Source organism: Manis javanica, chromosome 11, assembly GCF_040802235.1.
Source record: "Manis javanica isolate MJ-LG chromosome 11, MJ_LKY, whole genome shotgun sequence".
NCBI classification, from domain to species: Eukaryota; Metazoa; Chordata; class Mammalia; order Pholidota; family Manidae; genus Manis; species Manis javanica.
This window is the reverse complement of record NC_133166.1, coordinates 78,367,303-78,391,694: the sequence shown is the minus strand read 5'-3', so window position 1 is coordinate 78,391,694 and position 24,392 is coordinate 78,367,303. Positions and strand designations below refer to the sequence as shown.

The 24,392-nt window shown below is 35.8% G+C and overlaps 1 protein-coding gene across 9 annotated transcripts in view; it reads right to left on the bottom strand.

Moving 5' to 3' along the window:
- The window catches only part of CNST (consortin, connexin sorting protein), a 125,499-nt gene that overhangs the window by 84,990 nt on the left and 16,117 nt on the right, over window positions 1–24,392 (bottom strand). For 6 of the 9 annotated variants that reach the window (XR_012122760.1, XM_073216724.1, XM_037013620.2 and 3 more), the window contains exon 2: window positions 7,131–7,559. The exons of 1 other annotated variant lie outside the window; for it this stretch is intronic. Coding sequence is in view for 6 of the 8 variants with exons in the window: in XM_073216724.1 (XP_073072825.1) it covers window positions 7,131–7,509 (379 nt within the window). In the remaining 2 variants the exon portion in view is untranslated. Of the gene's footprint in view, window positions 1–5,836; window positions 5,927–7,087; window positions 7,560–24,392 lie in introns of those variants that run through there. 2 more of the 9 variants (XM_037013621.2, XM_073216725.1) reach the window with 2 other exon arrangements.

The following is a 24,392-nucleotide window of genomic DNA, read 5'->3' as shown; positions in this document are numbered from 1 at the left end:
GGGGCTTTTGTAGTACTCCAGCTACAGATCATGACACTGAAGAGTGGCAACAGAGATGGACAGAAATCGACCAACTAGAGAGATCACAGGAAGATACAATCACTTGGACTTGGTGATTGGCTATGTACTGAGAAAAGACAGGCTCCAGTGATCTCTTGGGATAAACTGAGGAAAACTCCCCAGGCAATCCTAAAGCTTCCATTCTGGGTCTAGAAAGGGTAGTTCACTCTCAAAAGAATCTTTTTACTCAGTTTAAAATTCTTTTCCTCACCCAAACCTACTTTCTTTTAATTTAACAACATAACTTAGAGTACAAATAAAAATGTACCCCTTACACATTAAAAAACCCTACAGATATAAAAGTGAATTATCAAATAGTAATAAAGTTTACACTCTACCATCTCTATTCAGAAATTGAAGAAATTCACAGCTCAGAAAGGAATTTAATAAATAAATGAAGATGAACATTATCATTATACAGATGAGGAAACAAATACAGAATAGTTTAGTCTCACCAAGTGACCCAGAACCAGAAATAAAATTTGAATTTAGGTTTTACAACTCCTAATTCAGTTTTGTTATACTCTTAAACTCACTTTATATAAGATACATAAAATAATTTTTAAAATATTCTGTATAAAGACTATCCGTAAGTTATATAAATCATGTATTTCAAATATACTAGGGTAAAGTAATTCTATACCTACCTGCTCAAGGGATTATAAATACTAAATAACTAAATTATATAAGCACAGCTAAGGAAACTGGAATAAGGTCACAAGAAGAATGAATAAAAGGAGCCATAATCTTGATGCTATGACTGACCCTAATATGTATGCAGCTAGGTTTCAGGTATTATAAACATCACAAAAATAAATCAGATAGGCACAAATTGTCCTTGAATTAGTTATTGAATAAATTAATTTATATACAAATAGCACTATATACAACATCTGTTTACCTCTGAGTCTTTTTAAGAAAATGTTTTCATATCTTGTCAAAAATTATTTTAATTTTCAGTCCATAAGGGAAAGCAAAGACAAAGGGATAAGATAACTGGAAAGCCAAATTATAAGACACATTAAAAGTTATCAAATTACCTTACTGAATAAATAAGGATTTATCTGTAGAAACTGTAAAGTCTCACCTTTTACATCAAATAAAAAAATACAGATTCTCAAGATGGTGGTGTGAGCAGGGTGGCAGAAATCTCCCAAAACCATATATATTTTGAAAATACAACAAATACAACTATTCCTAAAAAAGTGACCAGAAGATACAGTACACCAGTCAGGCTACATCTACATCGGTGAGAACTCAACATCCCACGGAAAAGGGTAAGATACAAAGCTGTGACCCTGCGGGACCCAAGCACTCCTCCGACCTCAGCTTAGCAGCGGGAGGAAAAGAATCAGAGTGGGGAGGGAGTGGAAGCAAAGGACTGCTAAATAACCAGCCCTAGTAATCTGCACGGGAGCACAGACACACATTGCATGGTGTATTGGATATTAGAGGAATGGAAAAGCAAAATCCGAGACAGATTGTGAAAAGGTTGCCACAGACGGCTGCCCTGGGACAAAAGAAAAGCAGGTGCTTTAAAAGTCTTAAAGGGACAAGAGTTTAACAGGTGGACAAAATTATCCTGGTACACGAAGCCCAGGAGGCTGGGAACTTTAAGGAACTTCAGGCGCCCTAACTCCTGGGTGGCACCACAGCTCCAAAGCCCCTCCTGTCAATAAGCAGCATGCCATTCATTACCCCACATGGGCACTGCAAGCAAACCAGCTGACCCAGCATTGCTGGGGAACAGCAGGGGAGCAGCCCCGCTCACAGAAACCACACAGAGGCTTCTCCCTGCGCATGTACCCAGCCCAAACCCAGAAGCTGCACCCTGAGCGCGGTGGACCAGCACAGACAGTGGAGACAGCGCAGAGTCCCGGAGGCACAAAGGGGCTTTGTTCCCACAGGGAACACATGCTGCTCCCTGCCAACACCCGCCAATGCCCTAGGTCATCCCGAGGGCTACCCCATCTGCAGCAGCTCAGTGCATTAACCCAGAGGCGGCCCCCTGCACGTGGTTCACTGGCACAGGCAGCAGAGAAGGGCAAGGCGACCAGCAAGCAGGAAGGGTCTTTGTTTTCCCAGCTGACACATACGCCACTCACCAGCAACCACTCCCATCAGCATGAAAAGACAGAAGAACCTTGTTCAGTACAAAATCACTCAAACACCAGAGAGAGGGCATGGTGAGACTGAAATCACCAATCTTCCTGAGAAAGAACTCAAAATAAAAATCATAAGCATGCTGATGGAGCTATATAGAAACATCTAAGAGCTAAGAGATGAATTCCAGAGGGAGATAACAAATATGAAACAAACAATGGAATGACTTAAGAGCAGACTAGATGAGGTGGAAGAAACTGTTAATGGAATAGAATTCAGAGAACAGGAATACAGAGAAGCTGAGGCAGAGAGAGATAAAAGGATCTCGAGGAATGAAAGAATATTAAGAGAACAGTGTGACCAATCCAAACAGAACAATATTCACATTACAGGGATACAAGAAGAAGAGAAAAAGGGATAGAAAGTGTCTTTGAAGAAATACTTGCTAAAAACTTGCACAATCTGGGGAAGGAAATAGTCTCTCAGGCTATGGAAGTCCACAGATCTCCCAACACAAGGGACCCAAGGAGGACAACACCAAGACACATAATAATTAAAATGGCAAAGATCAAAGACAAGGACAGAGTATTACAACCAGCCAGAGAGAGAAAAAAGATCACTTACAAAGGAAAACTCTTCAGGCTATCATCAGACTTCTCAGCAGAAACCTTACAGGCCAGAAGGGAATGGCATGATACACTCAATGCAATGAAAAAGAAGGATGTCAAACCAAGAATACTGTATCCAGCAAGATTATCATTTAAATATAAAGGAGGGATTAAACAATTCCTAGATAAGCAAAAGTTGAGGGAATTTACCTCCCAGAAACCATCTCTACAGTGTATTTTAAAGGGACTGCACGAGATGGAAGTAAGCCTAAGGCTAAATAGCTGTCACCAGAGAAAATAAACCACAGCAAAGAAAGCAGATGAACAAAATACTACCGAATACAAAATAAAATCAACTATCCACAAAATTAGTCAAGGGAAACACAAAGAGTACAGAATAAAACACCTAATGTATAGAGGAGGAGGAAGAAAAAGAAGCAAGAGAAATAAAGATTCATTAGACTGTATTTATAATAGTGTAATAAGTGAGTTAAGTCAGGTGGTTAGATAGTAAAGAAGCTAATCTTGAACCTTTGGTAACCACAAGTCCAAGCCTGCACTGGCATTAAGTACATATCTATCGATAATCACCCTAAATGTAAATGGTCTGAATGCACCATCAAAAGACACAGAGTAATAGAATGGATAAAAAAGCAAGACCCATCTATATGTTCCCATCAAGACACTAACTTCAAACACAAAGACATACACAGACTAAAAGTGAAGGGATGGAAAAAGATATTTCATGCAAACAATAGGGAGGAAAAGGAGGTGTCGCAGTACTTGTATCACACAAAATGGACTTCAAAACAAAGAAAGTAACAAGAGATAAAGAAGGACATTACACAATGATAAAGGGCTCAGTCCCAAAAGAGGATATAACCATTATAAATATATATGCACCCAATATAGGAGCACTGACATATGTGAAACAAATACTAACAGAATTAAAGGAGGAAATAGAATGCAATGCATTCATTTTAGGACACTTCAACACACCACTCACTCCAAAGGACAGATCAACCAGACAGAAAATAAGTAAGGACACAGAGGCACTTAGCAACACACTAGAACAGATGGAACTAACAGACATCTACAGAATTCTACACCCAAAAGCAGCAGGATACACGTTCTTCTCAAGTGCACATGGAATGTTTTCCAGAATAGACCACATACTAGGCCACAGAAAGAGCCTCAGTAAAGTCAAAAAGACTGAAATTCTACCAACCAACTTCTTGGATCACAAAGGTATAAAACTAGAAATAAATTGTACAAAGAAAACAAAAAGGCTCACAAACACATGGAGGCTTAACAACATGCTCCTAAATAAGCAATGGATCAATGACCAAATTAAAATTGGTCCTTTTTCTCCCTATTGTTTGCATGAAATATCTTTTTCCATCCCTTCACTTTTAGTCTGTGTATGTCTTTGTGTTTGAAGTTAGTGTCTTGATGGGAACATATAGATGGGTCTTGCTTTTTTATCCATTCTATTACTCTGTGTCTTTTGATGGTGCATTCAGACCATTTACATTTAGGGTGATTATCGATAGATATGTACTTAATGCCAGTGCAGGCTTGGACCTGTGGTTACCAAAGGTTCAAGATTAGCTTCTTTACTATCTAACCACCTGACTTAACTCACTTATTACACTATTATAAATACAGTCTAATGAATCTTTATTTCTCTTGCTTCTTTTTCTTCCTCCTCCTCTCTTTATACATTAGGTGTTTTATTCTGTACTCTTTGTGTTTCCCTTGACTAATTTTGTGGATAGTTGATTTTATTTTGTATTCGGTAGTATTTTGTTCATCTGCTTTCTTTGCTGTGGTTTATTTTCTCTGGTGACAGCTATTTAGCCTTAGGCTTACTTCCATCTCGTGCAGTTCTAAGAGGAAAGTATATAGCAATTCAGGCCTATTTAAAGAAGGAAGAACAATTGCAAATGAATAGTTTAATGTCACATTTATTAAAACTGGAATAAGAAGAACAAGTGAAGCCCAAAATCAGCAGAAGAAGGGACATAATAAAGAGCAGAGAAGAAATAAATAAAATTGAGAAGAATAAAACAACAGAAAAAATCAATGAAACCAAGAGCTGGTTCTTTGAGAAAATAAAACAGAAAAGCCCCTCGCCAGACTTAAGAGAAAAAGAGAATTTACACACATCAACAGAATCAGAAACGGAAAAGGAAAAATCACTACAGACCCCACACAAATACAAAGAATTATTAGAGAATAGTATGAGAATCTATATGCTAACAAGCTGGAAAACCTGGAAGAAATGGACAACTTTCTAGAAAAACACAACCTTCCAAGACTGACCAAGGAAGAAACAGAAAATCTAAACAGACCAATTACTAGCAATGAAATTGAAGTGGTAATCATGAAACTACCCAAGAACAGAACCTCTGGGCCAGATGGATTCACCACTGAATTTTATCACACATAGAGAGAATACATAATACCCATTCTCCTTAAAATTTTCCAAAAAATACAAGAGGAGCTCACTGACCTGAATGAAATAAAGGCAAATAATCCAATTAAAAAATGGGCAGAGGATCTGAAGAGACACTTCTCCAATGAAGAAATTCAGATGGCCAACAGGCACATGAAAAGATGCTACACATCGCTAATCATCAGAGAAATGCAAATTAAAACCACAGTGAGATATCACCTCACACCAGTAAGGATCACCGCCATCCAAAAGACAAACAACAAATGAACATGTTGGTGAGGATGTGGAGAAAGAGGAACCCTCCTGTACTGCTGGTGGGAATGTAAATTAGTTCAACCATTGTGGAAAGCAGTATGGAGGTTCCTCAAAATGCTCAAAATAGAAATACCATTTGACCCAGGAATTCCACTCCTAGGAATTTACCCTAAGAATGCAGAAGCCCAGTTTGAAAAAGACATATGCACCCCTATGTTTATTGCAGCACTATTTACAATAGCCAAGAAATGGAAGCAACCTAAGTGTCCATCAGTAGATGAATGGATAAAGAAGAGGTGGTACATATGCACAATGGAATATTATTCAGCCATAAGAAAAAAACAAATCTTACCATTTGCAACAACATGGATGGAGCTAGAGGGTATTATGCTCAGTGAAATAAGCCAGGTGGAGAAAGACAAGTATCAAATGATTTCAACTCATCTGTGGAGTATAAGAACAAAGAAAAACCTGAAGGAACAAAACAGCAGGAGACTCACGGAACCCAAGAATGGACTAACAGTTACCAAAGGGAAAGGGACTGGGGAGGATGGGTGGGAAGGGAGGGATAAGGGGAAAAAGAGGTATTACAATTAGCACACATAATGTTGGCGGGGCGGCACGGAGAAGGCAGCATTGCACAGAGAAGACAAGTAGTGATTCTATAGCATCTTACTATGCTGATGGATAGTGACTGTAATGGGGTATGTGGTGGGGACTTGATAATGGGGATAATCTAGGAACCACAATGTTGCTCATGTAAATGTATATTAATGATACCAAAAAAAAAATACAACAAAAAACAGGCTATGGATAGAATGACTATATTCCTAATCAGCCAAAGCAGCAGAAGAGAGCAGAAGATGCAAGGAGGCACTCTGTGTCGGTCGGGGAAGGCGGTGGTGCTACACTACAGGGTCTCAGTCCAGGATGTACCAGAACTCTCCAGTTCAACATGCTTCTAATCCAAAATAACAAGGCTGCCTTTTCCTAAGGTTGCCCTGTGATTTAGGCAAAAACTCCATAGCTCCAAACTTTAATTGCCAAACTATTTACCAAATGATAACTACTCTGAATTACTTTGCAACTGAAGTGATATAGTGGCAACTAAAGGTAGATGTCTTATTCAACATTAGCATGAGATGTATATTAATATATGTTAATATATGTTATTCACCTACTAAGTGAGATGGAATATCTTATAAAGAGTTGAGTAACACTGTAGTAGCACAAAAATTCACGGGCTAGAGATGGAAGCCACAGTGATGACAGAAGGACAGTTTTAAGGCCAATATTGGTAGAAAGTGGTCTAATTTATAGAGGAAAGAGAGTGTACATTTAAAGTATCCAGTGTGAAAACATGCACAAAGAGTGTCAATTTCAGCACATCTGCTATAGCAAAATATTGGGAACAGCCATAATGAGGTGGTTAAATAAATGGTGGTGCACTTATTCAATAAACACTGTGCAAAGGTATCACATGCATGGCACAGCACATGGCTGGAGCCATATGTGCTACTTTAGAACCAGCTCCAGAATATATTCAGAGAAGCAAAACAAGATGCAGGACAGTGTACAGGGTATAGATGGAAAGACCATTTACTTTTCATCAAAGAACAGCATAAATGGTAATTTTCTAAAAGCACCTGCTGGTGTCTTCTTGGCAGCACCCCTTTTGCTTTTTGCACTTTTCTTTCCAGGTATTACTCTGTCCTTTTCCAAAAAGGCCTGTCCATCTCTGGGGCCTTCACGAGAAATGCTTTTCGAATTCTCTCCCGCAGCCACCTCACAGGGTGGTGTGCAGCCATCATTATTGTTGAGACTGTCCTGTGCAGACACTTCAGGCCTGCCCATGGCACTGTCGCTGCCGGTCAGAGGCTCACGCCCATCCCCACCAAGCTGATTCTCATTTTCGTCTGATGCAGAGGGCAAGTGTGTTACTCTACTTTCCACGCCGTCACCAGGATAACACCCATCTTGTGGTTCTATCTGCAGATTATATGTAGGCGTTTCGCTGTCATCCATTAGAGCATCTTTTGTTGAACCATTTATGTTTCATTAGAGTCCTTCCATGTCTACAATGACAAAAAGAAAAAAAGCAACTTCATTTCCTAAACCCTAGACTCTCAGTGATCTTTCATTTCCCTTTTCTCTTGGGTTGTCCTGATGTAAGTAGGGAAGAGATGGAAATGACCTAGGCTCTTCCCCACTGGCAACCCTACCCAACCACACCTAGTTCTTGCTCAAATATGGTTGTTCTCAAACCTGGCTGCAGGCTTATTACTTGTGGAGCACATCCAGATTCTCTCCTAGACCAATTAAGCCAGAATCTCTGGGGACTGAGCCCAGGTATGGATATATTTTTTTAAGTTCTCTAGGTTATTTTAACGTGCATTATGTTGGAACCACTGTCTTAACGGAAGAAATTACTGACTAAATAAGCTTATCTGCTAAAATCAATCACTCATGTTATCCCTGAGGACTTATCAGGCAAGTGAAAGTTGTATAAATCCTTGTCTGGCATAACAGGAGCAATATTTGCAAATGAAGACATTTAAAGATATTTTTAAATAAATTGCAAAAAGGCGTGGGGGGGGAAATTTAGGTAGCATATATTATTTATACCATATTCTCATTATATCTTTCACTTCCTAAAAATAAGCCCTGGAAAGTAACTTAGAATTGTCAGTGAATTCCTTTCATACAATAAAAAGGGGTGGAGGTGGTGGGAACATGGTTAACCCTAGACTATGGACTTTAAGACTTAGAAGAATCTAAATCTGAAAAGATACAAATAGATTCTAGGGACTTTATCAGTCATCTTTTATACCCTTTTATCATCCAAAAGTATGTTACTATTTTAAGGAAAATTCCGGCAGCCAGATTTAGAAATATTTTGCTTTCCAAGCATTGTTTTGGATTTGAATAAAATATAATGTTCCAGTAATTCTGATAAAAACCTCAGTGATAGAACTTTTTAAGTTCTCCAAGTTAATAAATAGAAATGCTTATTTGTGCTTAAGAACATGTAAATAAGGTACAATTCTTTAAAAACATGAAAACAAAGTATAAAATAAATATTAGCTCTGCACTGATTTTATCATATGCTTTCAATATATTTTGTAACTGAAATATCTTACTTGATTCAGACATAAAAGTACTACTTGGTAAACATAAAAAAAGTATCTAAATCTAGCTGGTTTAATTTCTTTAAACTATATACCACCTACCTCTACTAATAGGCATGTAATATAAAAAGTAAAATGATTTAACTTGAGCAGAATAACTTAGTTTAGCCCTAAAATAAATTCTTAATAGAGTATATATTTTAATTTAAAAAAATAGCTATTATTTTAATGAAGTGTCTTCAAGATCACTATCATGAGAGAATCCAAACTCAAATGACTTTTAAAGTGCATGAGGCTAATATGGTGCTAACAACCCAAATGTACAAAAATGGATGACCAAATAAAATGTGGTCTATTCATATAATGGAATATCATTTGGCCACGAAAAGGAATGGAATTCTGATATATGCCACAACATGGGTGAACCTTGAAAATATCATGCTAAGTGAAAGGAGCCAGATACCAAAGGAGAAGTGCTGTATGATTCTGCTGCACAGATGAAAGAGCTGTAACCGGCAGAGGTAGGAAGTAGACTAGGGGGTGAGGAGAAAGAATATTTTGATCCAGCTGTGGGATACCTCAAAGAAAAATCACCCTACAGCAGAAGACACATCTCAAATGACCACAATGTTTAAGTTCTTTTAAGTTCTTTCCTTCCCTGGGAACTGCTAGATCCACGCACGATACACTTTTCCTGCATGATCCACCTTACTCTGCTGAGAACTTTAATAAAAAAGATATACCAGTATACTATTTATGTAGCCATTATCAGTAAAGTAGGTATTCCTTCCTTTGGTCCCTAAGACATTTTGCCTTCTACTATTTTGTGATGATGTAATTAGTTTAATTCTCCAAAGGTATCTTTGTAAACTACTTTCTAATACTAACTCTTATGGTCTTTCCAAGGTGTAAATGACCTGTAATTATTCTTACAAGACACCTACCAATTCTTGCAGGCCTGGCTTAAAAATCACTCCAATCTGCCTTTCCTAACTTCTCCATTCCAAAAGACCTATACATAAAGAATCCTTCTGCAACACTCTACAACACACAGAGTCCTTCCCAACACCGAGCTGCGCTGTGCATTTTTGCATTTAAACCATTTGAATACCCTAAACCCAGCCAAAAACAATTTTTATTCTTCACAATGTCTAGTCCTAGGCCTTGTAACACATAAAACAGATACATAAAGTAGTAACAAGGGAACCAATTTTCTTCAATTTCTGAGAAGGGGAAAGCTAGGCATATGGATTCTCATCCACTCCTCCACTCCTACTCTAAGAAATAAAGGGCCAATTACATAACATTTCTATCTACATATTCCTAACACATTTCAACTGGAATACATTAGGCAATAGGATGACTTTCTTAATGGGCTTTCTAAACAGTATGTACTTAATGCTTTTGGAAATGATTGCTATTCTTGTCTCTTCTTCCTCCTCTTTCCTTTCCTTCAATGCTACAACAATAGCATTTCAAAAGGCTGATCTTTCAGTAGACCCCTATCTCCTTATATAAAAGCACTTGGGCAAGAGAAGGAGGCCCAGCTGATACACAGTATTTTTAAATATATTCTAACATTGCATGGGACCCTACAAGTTAGAAGTACAGTTGAAATGACATCGAAAGTCATTAGCTGTATCTCACTGTATGTCTACTTTGTACGAGTCCTTAGTCAATACCAATTCTCATGAAGGAATCAGCAACACACTGCAGTCACTGCTCAGCACTGACTGTCATATTTTGCCTTTCAAAAGAATGAGAGTGAATGTTGCCCAAGTCCCCAGCCTCTGGTGGCAAAACAACATTCCAAGTATGTACAGTGTATACAAGTTATTTGGCATGTTGACTCTGTATAGATGAAGAATTTCAAGCAAACATATTCAAGTGAGGTTTATACAAAACCAAAAACCCACAAAACTTTGAGAAAGAAGGCTTAAATAAACAAATAACTTAAGAGTAGCTGGACTAACAAAAAGAAATCTATATTTTGTCAAAAACATAATCTCAATCCCAACTATGATTTGACTTCATTTTTAGATATATCTTAATAGATATCTGATGAGATTAAACATCAGGTGTTACTAAAATTAAAAATGTATAGGAATGGTTAAATATATAATATTATTCAATTATCTTATTAAATGCTTTAAGGAGATACTGAGTGCTATTTTCTGCAATCCACACAAATTAGGCCAGTTTTACTTTTGAAAGAAGCCAAGATTCTTAAGAACTAAGATGTAACCCCAAGTTTAAATTGATGATGTATAGCCAACCCAAAACTTAGAGGAAGAACAGTTACCAAACCAGTAAATTATTCTATTAACTCCAAGTTCAAATTTGGCTACTCATAGTCCACATAGAATTAAAGAAGCAAGTCACCATACCCCTATGTTGTTTATTATGGTGATTATACATGACTTTACATTTTACCATCTTACTCACTACACATGTTTCAGTACCACTTACATCTCATCACAGGTCTACTGTTTTCTGTGATTAATGCTTTGTTTAGATAGATGTGCTTGTAGGTAATATTCAGAATATCAACAATCAAAAGTATGCTGATAGAAGAATGATTCTCAAAAATTTACAACCCAAAAGAAACTCATTTTTCACTGAGATCTTGTACACACAAAATACATATATATAACTGAAAACAAAGGTTTCTCAAAACGTAAACACACATGATACATTCCCTTATTCAATACTGTTTCAGATTTTTATAAAAATGCTTATCAAGGTATAACAACAAAGCAAAACTGAAGGAACAAAACAGCAGGAGACTCACAGATGCTATGGTTACCAAAGGGAAGGTGTTGGGGAGGGTGGGTGGGAGGATGAAGGGGATTAAGCAGCATTATAATTAGCACACATAATATAGGTAGGTCACTGCTTATGTGAAACCTTTGTAAGATTGTATATCAATGATACCTTAATAAAAAAATGCTTTACAAGATCCACTAGGTTGACTTCATACCCTGCTAATAATAAGCATTGGCACAGCAATATGTTATAAGGCAGTTTTTAAGAATTAATATTATCTCAACCTGAGGACCAGTATCTGAGGACCAGTGAAGTCTGCAATTGTCTCCAAGTTGCTTTCTGAAAATGATGCAGACCATATTAAACTCAGACATAAATTTCACTTAAAATATTGCCCCCATAATTTCAATATAATAATTCATGCTAATTTATATAATTCTCTCTGGTTTAATTTAGCTAAAATATTAAGCTTGAATCAGGGTCACTTAGCTGTCATGTGTAGCTGTGAGCTATGTTCTATGCCTATGCTATCCAATGTGGTAGCCACTAATCACCTATGTATTTGAAATATGAACAGTAAGACTGAGGAGTTAAAGTTTTATTTTTATATAATTTTAATTAATTAAATTTAAGAACAGATATTGATTCAGTCATTGAAAAACATGTTTGGAACAAACTGGGTATGTGAATCTGCCTTTTCACTGTAGACTTTGGGAAATCTAAATATAGACCAAGCATTTCCAAACAAAAATATGTCCACATTGACATGTGCTATATTTATAAATACACACCCTATTTCAAAGACTTACTATGAATACAAAGAATGTAAAATAGCTTATTCATGATTTTAAATACTGATCACATGTTGCAACATTATTTTTATCTATTGGGTTGAATAAACTCTATTAAAGTTAATTTCAACTTTAATCTTTTTTTAATACAGTTACTAGAAAACAAAACTCTATATATAGCTCACATTATATTTCTACTGGATAACACTGCTCTCCGTTCATGTCACAGTACTTCCACAGAAGCCAAAGTCATGGTTTATGGTGAATCACTCCATTCCAAATTCTTTCTTGCTAATACAAGTTATGCTGTAGGCATTTCCTTGCTATAGACATTATTATTACTATAATTAAACAAGGTAAATACTTACTGAAGGAAACAGACACTATACGCTTTCAAAATTAATTTGTAATTACTTGTTTATATCCTATTTTCAAGATATAAACCCCATAATCATGCTGTCCCTTTTCTGGGTTACCCCCCCATATTCAAAATATTAATGGCATTTCAAAAATGGTGAATAATGATAACTAGAAAGACAGCCTTCAGTAATCTTTCCAAATACTTTAATTTCTACATAGTACAGTACAAAAGTAAACCAGATTGTTTAAATTTTAAAATAATAAACAATTTTGCAGTAAGTAATTCATTCTTTAGGAATAAGAGAAAAGTCACAGAAGAGAAAATTCATGCCATAAGGATAAAAATATGACAAGATAGGTAACAAAACTACAAGAATATAAAAGAAAAAATCTAGAAAAATAAATGATCAATTATACTCGAACGTGAAGGTAATGATTCAAAGGTACAAACAAAGATGGATTTTTATGTATACAGAGAAAGTACTCTTAAAATATGAAAAAAGGAACTGAATCTATGTGACTCATAAGCCTAAAGCAACCACAGGGCAGATGAGCTGCATGAGAAACATAATTTGTTCATTTTCCTCAGTCCTTTCTCATAATAGGGCTTGGTTGAAGACAGCTTACACATCGACAGAGACTCTGAGTTCAAAAACTATTACATAAAATGAAGCGACAAGTTAAAAGCCCCATTGTGGGGCTTTGCAATCCAAGCATTGCAAAGATAGAGTCATCTCTCTAGTCTTCTGCCACTCTCTAACATATAGACATGTACAATTTTAAAGAAACAAAAAGAAGCAAATTTCTAAAACAGTTTGAGCTCAAGGACATCTTTAGGCAGCCAGAAATGTGTTTTTAGCAAAAATTTCTAACAAATTTTTCATTTGGCAATTGCTAATTAGAAATTTTGCCACTTCAGAGTGACTGACTTTATGATTCATGACATTCCTAGAAATTAATGACTTCTATATCACTTGAAGACAAAGGGTGGGCAAATCATAGTACATGAAGTTATCAGTAGCAAAACAATCATTTTCTAGTTAGTTTCACAGACTTAATACCACACACAGAGAGGGAATCATAGGTAGGAAGGAGGAGCCACAGCCATTAAGTTGTGTTTATTTGGTTTTAAATGTTTTTTTGTTGTGAAACATATTGCCATTCTTTGAAGCCACAACCAAAAGAAACTAAGAACTTGAAAATACTTTTTGGGTTAGACCATAATCACCCCTTTTAAAACAAAAATGATGTTTACTACATAGCTTCATATAAACTATTTTACTAATTTTAAAACTTTGAGCACTTGACTAAACAGCTAGCAATATAAAGCAATCTACCTACACTTTAATCATTAAATATACACATAAGACTTAATTTTGTATTAAAATGTTAATTCTTACTAATACAGTGGCAAGAGCAAACAGTTCATTAAAACCTTCCCTTAAAAGGTCTGACCACACAGCATTATCTGAATAAAAAGCTAATTATTAACAGTAAAAAACAGCTACTGAATATTTACTAAGTGTCAAACAGAGGCCCTATAAAGTAGTTCTATAATTATATCTGTATTATAGGAAAGGAAATAGAAGCAGAAAGATTAAATAAATAGGTCAAGGTCAGAGCTAGTATGTGACATCAGGATTCAAACTCAAAGAACCTGACTCTAGAGCCTGTACCCTTAACCAATATAATCATTTTTATATTAATTTAAAAATCAACTATTCTCAATGTAGTATTATTCAGCCATAAGAAAAATACAAATCCTACCATTTGCAACAACATGAATGGCGCTAGAGGGTATTATGCTCAGTGAAATAAGCCAGGTGGAGAAAGACAAGTATCAAAGGATTTCACTCATCTGTGGAGCTAAGACCAAAGCAAAAACTGAAGGAACAAAACAGCAGCAGACTCACAGAACCAAGAATGGACTAACAGTTGCCAAAGGGAAAGGGACTGGGGGGTGGGGAGGAAGGGAGGGAGAAGGGGAATAAGGGGCATTACGATTAGCACACATAATGTAGCAGGGGGCATGGGGAAGGCAGTATAGTAGCACAGAGAAGACAAGTAGTGATTCTATAGCATCTTACTATGTTGATGGACAGTGCCTATAATGGGGTATGTGGTGGGGACTTGATAATGGGGAGAATCTAGTAACCACATGTTGCTCATGGTATATTAATGATACCAAAAAAAAATCAACTGTTCTCAGATGTATGTTTTATAACACCAAATTGTTAGCTTTAAGGGGACAGCAAAACAATTTCTAGTATCTTGAAATATTTTTCAGAAACATGTTTTTTAGAAAATAGGTTGTGGCAAAATAAAATAAAACCCACGAGTAAGACTATTTTTGCTGTATTCCTTAAGTGTGATTAACTCATTTCTTTAGGTTTAGACATTAGTCTATGTAACATCCTTGTTAGACATCATCCTGAAGAATTTTACATGTACCTTCATACACACTGAATGATTTCTACTAGGCAGATCACAGCTCCAGAAGGGGAAATAAAGAGCAAGAGTCTCCATACTTTGAGAGTGTACCGCTAATGAACAAAGAAGTTGATAATGCATACACCATTTTATGTGAACTTGTTCATAATTTATATGGACACATCCTAGACTAATACATATGTATATATTCATTTTTAAACATATGAAAATAAATACTAAGAAAAGATTGAAGAATCCTACCTCTGGCAAGGGCAAACTAGTTCACTTCAAAAAAACCCCCCTACTGATAAAACTAGAAAAGCTGGCAATTTGAAGGCCAAAAAAAGCTCAACAGAGCTTTCAGCAGATGTTCAGAGCTTGTGGAAAAATGAGTATGGGGCCTGCCAAGAAGGGGGTAACCTTGGCTTTCAAGTGGGACCTAAAAGGGCTACTTCCTAGTGGTAAAGGTAAGTAAAAACAGACCAGTCTTCATAGGGAGAAAGCCCAGTACAGTCATCTTCATCTCTGGTTGAATTAAAGTGATCTGCCTTAACTTGGTTGCCCACCAGCAATTTATTTTTTATTTTTTTTAATTTTGCTATCATTAATGTACAATTATATGAGCACATTATGGTTACTAGACTCCCCCTATTATCAAGTCCCCACCACACACCCCATTACAGTCAGTGTCCACCAGCATAGTAAGATGCTATAGAATCACTACTTGTCTTTGTGTTATACTGCCTTCCCCGTGTGCCCCCCACTACATTATGTCTGCTAATCATAATGCCTCTTTTTCCCCCTTATCCCTGTCTTCCCACCCATCCTCCCCAATCCCTTTCCCTTTGGTAACTGCTGGTCCATTCTTGGGTTCTGTGAGTCTGCTGCTATTTTGTTCCTTCAGGTTTTTCCTTGTTCTTATACTCCACATATGAGTGAAATCCTTTGATACTTGTCTTTCTGCACCTGGCTTATTTCACTGAGCATAATACCCTCTAGCGCCATCCATGTTGTTGCAAATGGTAGGATTTGTTTTTTTTTCTTATGGCTGAATAATATTTCATTGTGTATATGTACCACATCTTCTTTATCCATTCATCTACTGATGGACAGTTAGGTTGTTTCCAATTCTTGGCTATTGTAAATAGTGCTGCAATAAATATAGGGGTGCATATGTCTTTTTCAAACTGGGCTCCTGCATTCTTAGGGTCAATTCCTAGGAGTGGAATTCCTGGGTCAAATGGTATTTCTATTTTGAGCATTTTGAGGAACCTCCATACTGCTTTCCACAATGGTTGAACTATTTTACATTCCCACCAGCAGTGTAGGAGGGTTCCCCCCACCAGCAATTTAAATAAATCCTTGCTGGAAGAAGAAATCCAAAAAGGCTCAAATTGTCTCCTTAAGTTTTCCTCTATAAGGCCCAGTACATACATCCAAAATAACCAGGCATATATGAGATCAAGATTTTACAAAAAACTGGAGGAACCTAGAAGATTTTATGCTAAGTAAAATGAGTCAGGCAGAGAGATACAAATACCACATGATTTCACCTCTACGTGGAATCTAAAAAACAAAACAAATAAACAAAACTGGCTCACAAACACAATAGACTGGTAGTTGCCATAGAAGAGGGGCTTGGGGAATAGGTGAAGTAGATTAAGGGGGAAAAAATTAGTGTGAACATTTGATATCTTAATCTGGGCGATGGTCAAAATAGTGTATACACATGTCAAAATCCATCAAGTTGTACACTAAGATGTATGCATTTTATCATATATACCTTAATATAAAAAAAAATTTTTTAAGGGAAAAAAAAAAACTGGGAGGAAGAACAGTTTCCAGAAACAAACTTTATGAGATCCACATATTGGAGTTAACTTATGGGAACTTTAAAATAACTATTATTAAAGTGTTCAAAGATTTAAAATGGATAGGAGAAAAGTTTTCAAAAGAGAACTAGAATTTATAATATAGTGGCAATATCAAATAGTTTATTTTGTTTTTTAATAAAATCACTAGATTTGATTTTATTTAAATCACTAGGTTTTTTCTAGATTTAAAAAATACAACTGAAATTACTCCAGATATGGAGCTCAAGAGTAACATTTATTAATTTCTAGAAGATTTTAGAATAATGAGATTAGTGCATGACTTTTGAAATCATTCAAAATGGTGTCTAATAACTTTTTAATCAATTTGAGAAACTTTACTTAAATGAGTTGCTAAGGGGAAAAAAACAAGAAGTAACTTTTCTAAACTTTCTTCTATTTTTTGAATCTAATCTCTGATATGCATGAGGCCTAGCTTTAAGCACACTGTACCATCATAAGCACATTTTTGCCTATAATATCTATTCCTTGTCATATACTGATTTATGAATATTTTCTCTCCAAGGTAGTTTTAGAATAAATGTGAGACTTAATGAGAATTTAGACTCCCAAACTTCTAAGCTATAACTAAATTAATGTGAGTTTAATACCAAATGCAGTCATTTAACACAGACACAACAACCTATATATTTATACTACTGTCACCAGGCCTGACATGTAAGAGCTGATACACTGCTAAAAGGCCCAGCTGTCATGTTTGTTTACTTATTTCAAATCTCTTAGGTATTTTAAAGTGCTATCTTTCAGTCTCATGGTTTATTTTGCACGTACTAAGAAACAGAACTAACACTGAATTCAATGATAGCAATGGATAGCATGGCATTATATTCAAAATAGCTGAAAAAAATTTTTTCACTACATTTAACTTCTAACAAATAAATAAATGTGGTGCTGTACTTTATAGGGAGAGAAAGTAAGACAAAAAGAAGTTGGCTAATGGCTACAATAAAACCATAGCTCCAAATCATTAATCATTAGTGGTAATCATTAAACATATTAGTAGGGATACTCTGAAAGATTTTAAATCAGAGGAGTGATATGATCAGCTTTACTTATTATAAAAATCACTAAGTTGATCTTTAATAATATGAGGTTCCTTCTTCTCTTTCCAGGATGAGAAGTTAAGGGTACAGGAGAAAGAACACTAAAAAAAGGGTGGTGCAAAGACTTGAGGAGGTGGGATGGCATGCAGGAACCAGGCAGAGGGTCAACCCTTAAACAGGAGAAGGGGTATGCTACCCACTGTGACCCACTGGAGTTAAACTGGAGGTACTTCCATTTCATAATGTATTTTTCTCAGGGAGTAGGGAGTAGGATATCTGCTGAAGGGGATGGGAGGGAAAGCTGAGCCTTGGGAAGCAAAGATGTTTTAAATAGCCAGTGGAAGATTACAAGGCTGCTCTGAGCTGCACTGAAATTAGTTCCACTGTAAATCCAGTTTCCATTCTACCTACCTGGTTATATACACTGTCTTCAAATCAATCTCAAATGTCTATTTTGTTGCAAATAGACAAAAAATAGCAGCTAAAAGGAGACTTTCACCGTAACCTTCTACATACATACAAAGTATCAACAGAATGCTGGGATTTTCTCAGTGTAATGGTGAGAGATTTCTTCAGTCTGTCTCAAGATCAATTTTTACTTGTACTCATGTTCTTTGTTCTGCACAATCCTGCCATTCTTTTTCCTGCCTTCTTAGGGAATGTAGGAACAAACAAGGGAATGGTGTTTGTAAAATCCTTGCCTCTGGTTTATTTCACTTAAAGGAAATGAATTCTTAAAATCCTGACCCATCACAATTTTAAAAAAATGTAGCACTCATTTTAACCTGTCACTTAGATTTCAGATGCTGTTCACTAAACTTCTGTGCTTTGCAGTTTACAGATGCCATAATTCTAACATGTAACTTCTTTTGTTAAAGTTAGTTTCAAATTTCATTTTATTTCTTTTTAGCAGTTTGGAGTTTTTCTAACACAGATAAAAGACTAAATTCTTACCTACATAAGAAAGTCAACATATTGATTTAGTGAATCAGAAAACTTGAGTTCTGATATTATCTCATTTCCTGGGATGTAAATTTCCTCTATGATTCCTCTAAACTTTAACATTTGATGATTCTGAATATTTCCCAAGTTCTCTGTTACATGTATTTACCACTTCAAGTCTACAACAAAAACACCATTTTCTAGTTCATTATTACATGAACTGAAATCACTTATCTACTCAAAAAGTATAGTTATAGGGACAGGCAAACACACTTTCTTCTGTCACTTTTATTTTTACCTTTCCTTATCTTGAAAAAGAATGATATAAAGTTGCTCTCTGAAAAGGAATATGATGCTCCTGCCCCACACCAAGAGAATACTAGTTTTGACCTTCTTATACAATACAGGTGCTAATTCTTTGCTTTTTATCCAGTGCTCTTTGTAATCAAAAGCAGATATTTGGCCAGCATCAACAGTTTAGTATCATGACATAAAACAAAGCAAGTAAATCTCACATAGAGACTGAACTTGGACTTTGGAAATGGAGTGCTTTAACTGAGCTAATCTGATGTTAATATAATCAATCATACTGTCTACTATGAACAAGATATACTTACTATATCTAGTGGGGGAAACAGAGAACAGATGAGATACAACCTGCCCTTAAGAGTTTATAGTCTAAAGGATTAGTATCCAAAATATATAAAGAACACATACAACTCAATAGCAAAAAAAAACACAAACAAAAAACAAACCAATTTAAAAATGGTCAACAGAACCTGAATACACAATTCTCCAAAGAAGGTTTATGAAAGGCCAAAGTACATGAAAAGCTGCTCAACATTACTAATCATCAGGGAAATGTAAATCACAATGAGATATCACCTTGCACCTGTTAAACAGTGTTATAAAAAGGCAAGAGATAACAAATGCTGGTGGGGATGTGGAGAGAAGGGAACTTTTGCCAGGTATCCCAGGTTGTGTTGCCAACCAGGGCCAGTTTTTATATTATTTCTCATCAGAGGAAATATGAAACCCCAAACCTCAAGGTTAATAGACACATGGTTACAAATTCTTAGGAAAGCCCCTCTCTTCAACAGAATGTCAAGGCAAAGGCAGAAAAACTTATTAACTCTTTGCTTCTAGGCAGAATCTTCTCCCAAATCCATCATTTTTAAGAACACAGATCTTCAAAGATCCTGGCTGTATGTGGAATTCTCAGTTCTAACACCACACTTAGGTTCCTTGGCTCAGTGCTAGGATTGTCTGCCGAGTGAACATATACTCCTTCCAATGTGTAAGCTTGTTATGGGAAATCCTAAGAATAATTAAGCATTTGATAGATCTCTAAGAGAAGAAATATTGGGTGTTACTTCCAGTCATGTTTTATACTTGAATTACAATATTAAAATGTCTGATTTATTATTTGTGAAATCATGAATTTTCTAGTGATAGCAAGATACATGGCATTAAGTGTTCAATAATGTTACATGTGTCATCCTTGTTCTCCTCACCATCATCAAGACAGAATCCTTTCCTGAGAAGAATTTATAAGCTAGAGGAAAGCACACAATGTTTAACAGAAAAATGCAAAGAGCGAAGAGTATAAGCTGATTAGGGTTGGCAAAGTCACAGGATGACAAATGCACATTTTCTGGTAACATCAATTCACCCCAAAAACTGAGGAGGGCAAAGCAGACACCATTTTTATGCTAAAACAGACATTATGGAGTACAATATAAAAAATGTAAAATTTCAAAAAATCTTTAGGTTCAAAAAGACGATCTCACAGAATATTTAAGTTTGTTGTCGGAATAACCATAATGACTAAGTATGAGAATAAAAGCAATTATTTACACTATGTTTACTCTGTGCCATGCATATATTAACTCATTTGTCCTCACAACAATCCTGTTAGGAGGTTATTATTAGCACCACCATTTTATGGGGAAGCAAACAGGCACTGCTAGATTAAGCAATTGATCCTAGGCCAAAGAGCTGTTGGAACTGGGAAGTGGACCTAGGTTGGCTGGCAGCAGAGTCTGCGCTGCCTCTGGTGGCCACACACAAGACAGAATTTGAGCTAGGTGTTGAAGATGAGAGTGGACAGGGTAAGAAGAGGAAGAAGGGAAATTGTGAGAGTCTTTATCCTTTGGCCCTAGAAAAGCCTAATCATAATTTGAGACAATAGCAAATATAAAATCTACACTAAAACGTTTTCAGAGTTTTTTTTTTTTAATTAAATAAGCACTGTAATTTGTAGAGTATCTAGTGGACACTGTCTCGAGTTTGCTTATTCATTTGCTTTAGGCTTTTTCACAAGTTATTTCTGCTTGTATATTATTTCCCAAGTAGAATTCAAGCGACTGAAGCAAAAGAATGCATGTTACTTCTTTCACAACTCAGCCCTAGGCATGTAATAGGTACTTAATAAATGCTTGTTTATTTGAACTAAAATATTAAAGTTTCTCACTACTTCTTACCTAGGAAATAAACTTAGAAAAAAGGTTACATCCCTGAGGGTGATGTCTAAAATTTATTTAACAACAAAAACCATAAATATTATCTGGTAGAAAATAGAAATAGAGGAGAAATTCTAAAACAGAGAGTATTTTTGTCACTGAAAGATTGAATATCATGATGACAAGTCAGGAAATTCCAAAAATGCATGAATTGGTTCAAAAAAATTAAACAGGCCCACTCCACTTTCTGACCTAGAAAATTTTTAGTCTATAATTACAAATCCTCACTGTTCATGCTATGCTAGTTAAAGGATAAAGTTTAAATATTGAAAGAAAATACATAAGAACTATTTTATCTGTTTGGTAAATCTGGTAAAACCTAAGCTTGACTAGCTCAGCCATGTTCCTTCTCTTCCTTCCTCAAGTGAGCCTGCCCACAGAGAACACACTCTGATCGCTTTGTTGTTTTAGCTGGGCAGGCCTCCTGGGCAGGAAAAGATACAGAGGAGGTAAGACTGAATCAAAAACAGAAAGAAATACTAGATAGATGGAAAACAAGGAGAGGTGGGATGGGACAGGTACTTCAGTGTAGACACAAAGACCAGGAGTTTTTAGAGGATACTGAGTGTGCCAACTTGGAGGGATGGGAGAAGCGTGAGGAGGAGCTGAAAGGCCTACCGCAGGTGCCTTTTCACACTGCGCTACTCCAGTTCACGCCCACTCCCCCCAGCCTTTCCACTATCTCGCAACAACCCATCTCTGACTTTATTCCCTCCTAGTTGTCTGCAAAACCTCTGCCCTAACTAAAATGGGCAATTCATTTGCCTCTCAAATGAACAAAGATTTTACAAAATGAGATCCATTAAACTGGTGAGGGCTCAGTGAAATACACATTGTCACACGCTGCTCAATTTGAATGTAAACTGGCACAACTTAGAGCAATTTCACAACACATGGCAAGAAAATTAAGACCTAGTAGTTTTATTTCTTTAGGTTTATGCTAAAGAAATATTCTGAATACCAACAAAACAGGAAGAAAAAAAAAGGAAAACCTTCTGTGTACAAAGATGAACACAGAGGCACTATTTTGTTCCAGGGACTGTTCTATACATTCTTTACATTATCTCGATTAATCCTTGTAACTCCTATGAAGTATTATTTCCCCCATTTACAAACAGAAAAACTAAGAAGGCAGTTAAATAGTTTGTCCAGGGTCACTGAGTAAAAAACTGGAAACTTAAACATTCAATAATAGGGGAACGAAAAAGTGAATTAGCTTATGGCCCAAATATTACAAGGTCACCAAGTATGTACATTATGAATTCATAAAAAGTTAGGGAAGTAGAATCTAAAACAAATAATAAATATGACCCCAACTATGTTCACACATACTCCATAGAGACTGAAAGTAAATAAACAAAAATGTTTACAGTTCCTGCTCTTGGCTGATGGATGTACATGTTAATTTTTCCCCTGCTTTTCTATACTTTGCATAAACATGTTTTTAGACTCAAAAAAAAAATTGAAAGCATGGAATCAAGGACATATGTTTATTTAAATCCCTAAAAATGTTAGTTTACCTAAATATTAATATCATTCACTTCTTTGAACAAAAAATAATCCAAATAAATATGAGGTTATTACAAAAGTTAAGGAAATTAAAAATAAAACACATCATTTACTGCTTTCTGTGTGCCAAACCCTGTGGAGGGATAGCCACTTCCACATGTATTACCTCATGTAATAAACATGTGGGGTTTTCTTTTGCAAAGTGTTTATCCACCATTTCAGAGGTCACCATTGCCCTGGGACCCCATTTTAGAACATAAGTCACCTGATTTAATTGCCAATAACCTACAGAAGCAAGAGTTCCTACAAAGGCAGTTGTCAGGGGCACAAAGTAGAGACCTCTATGGTGATACTCTACAGATATTACACAGGAACTCATCTGAATTGTTACAGAATTTTCTCTTGGTGTTTACCAAACCCTAGGTCAAAAAAAAGGGGCATTTAAAATTTTGGTAACGAAGAAATAAAAGTCTATACAGTATTTACTGAATTATTTATAAATGATACTAATAAGTTTTTAATGTATATTTCCTTTCCACTCTAAATAAATTTTTTAAAATCTGCATAAAGCTGTCATGACATTAAGAGATATAAAATTATGTATAAATATTTGGGACTTGTATTTTCATAAAATGTTTTGGTGAAAGGGTTAATTTCCACTGCAATTTTGTTCTTAGCACAATGCTGATCACTTACAGACTCAAACAGCCATTAAACTGATAGGAACTAATGCTAGAGTCAGCGTCATTCACGAGTCACCATATTTCAAAATTATTCACCAAAATGTCTATGGATGTTGTAATGTTTACATACATATATATATTGTAATGTGTAGGTACATAGTGATTATCAGTAAATGAAAATTATGAATTCAACCAGGATAAAGAACATAATAATCAATATGGCATCAAACACAATTATAGCACTATTTTTAAATTACAAAACCTAAGCTGGGACCTAGCTTACTTTCTATTCTTCTTTTGAACAAGTAGCAAAAACTCATTAATTCTATCATTTCAGAAGTTATGAAATTTCAAAATGAGTTTGGACTGACATGTTTACTATTAATTAAAGTTCTCATCATCTCACATAGCCTTTCAATCCATCCTGCGCACCATGGGCAGATTACTCTTCAGAAAATACTAAAATGTATTTTAAATAATAAAAATAGTGACTTGATATATTGTGAAATGAATATTTCTTCATATTCAAAGATCAATAATGACATCTGTCTGGTCAATTTAACAGGTGTCTGGTCAATTTAGCAGGTTTTACTCCGGTCATATTTTTACTGAGCTCAAAACAATCTATTTATCTCTGATAAGTCTCAACATTTCCATCATCTGACCACCACTATTCCATTATCTGGCTCTAAATTCCTATTTTTCTCACTCTCAATCCCTTACTCCCAGCTGCCGCTCTCTAGTTCAACCACATTAACTCTGGACTCCCGCCTTTTTCTTCACACTAGTCAGCCTCCTCCTGACATTACTTTTTTATCTTGCACCAAATCCTTGTATCATCT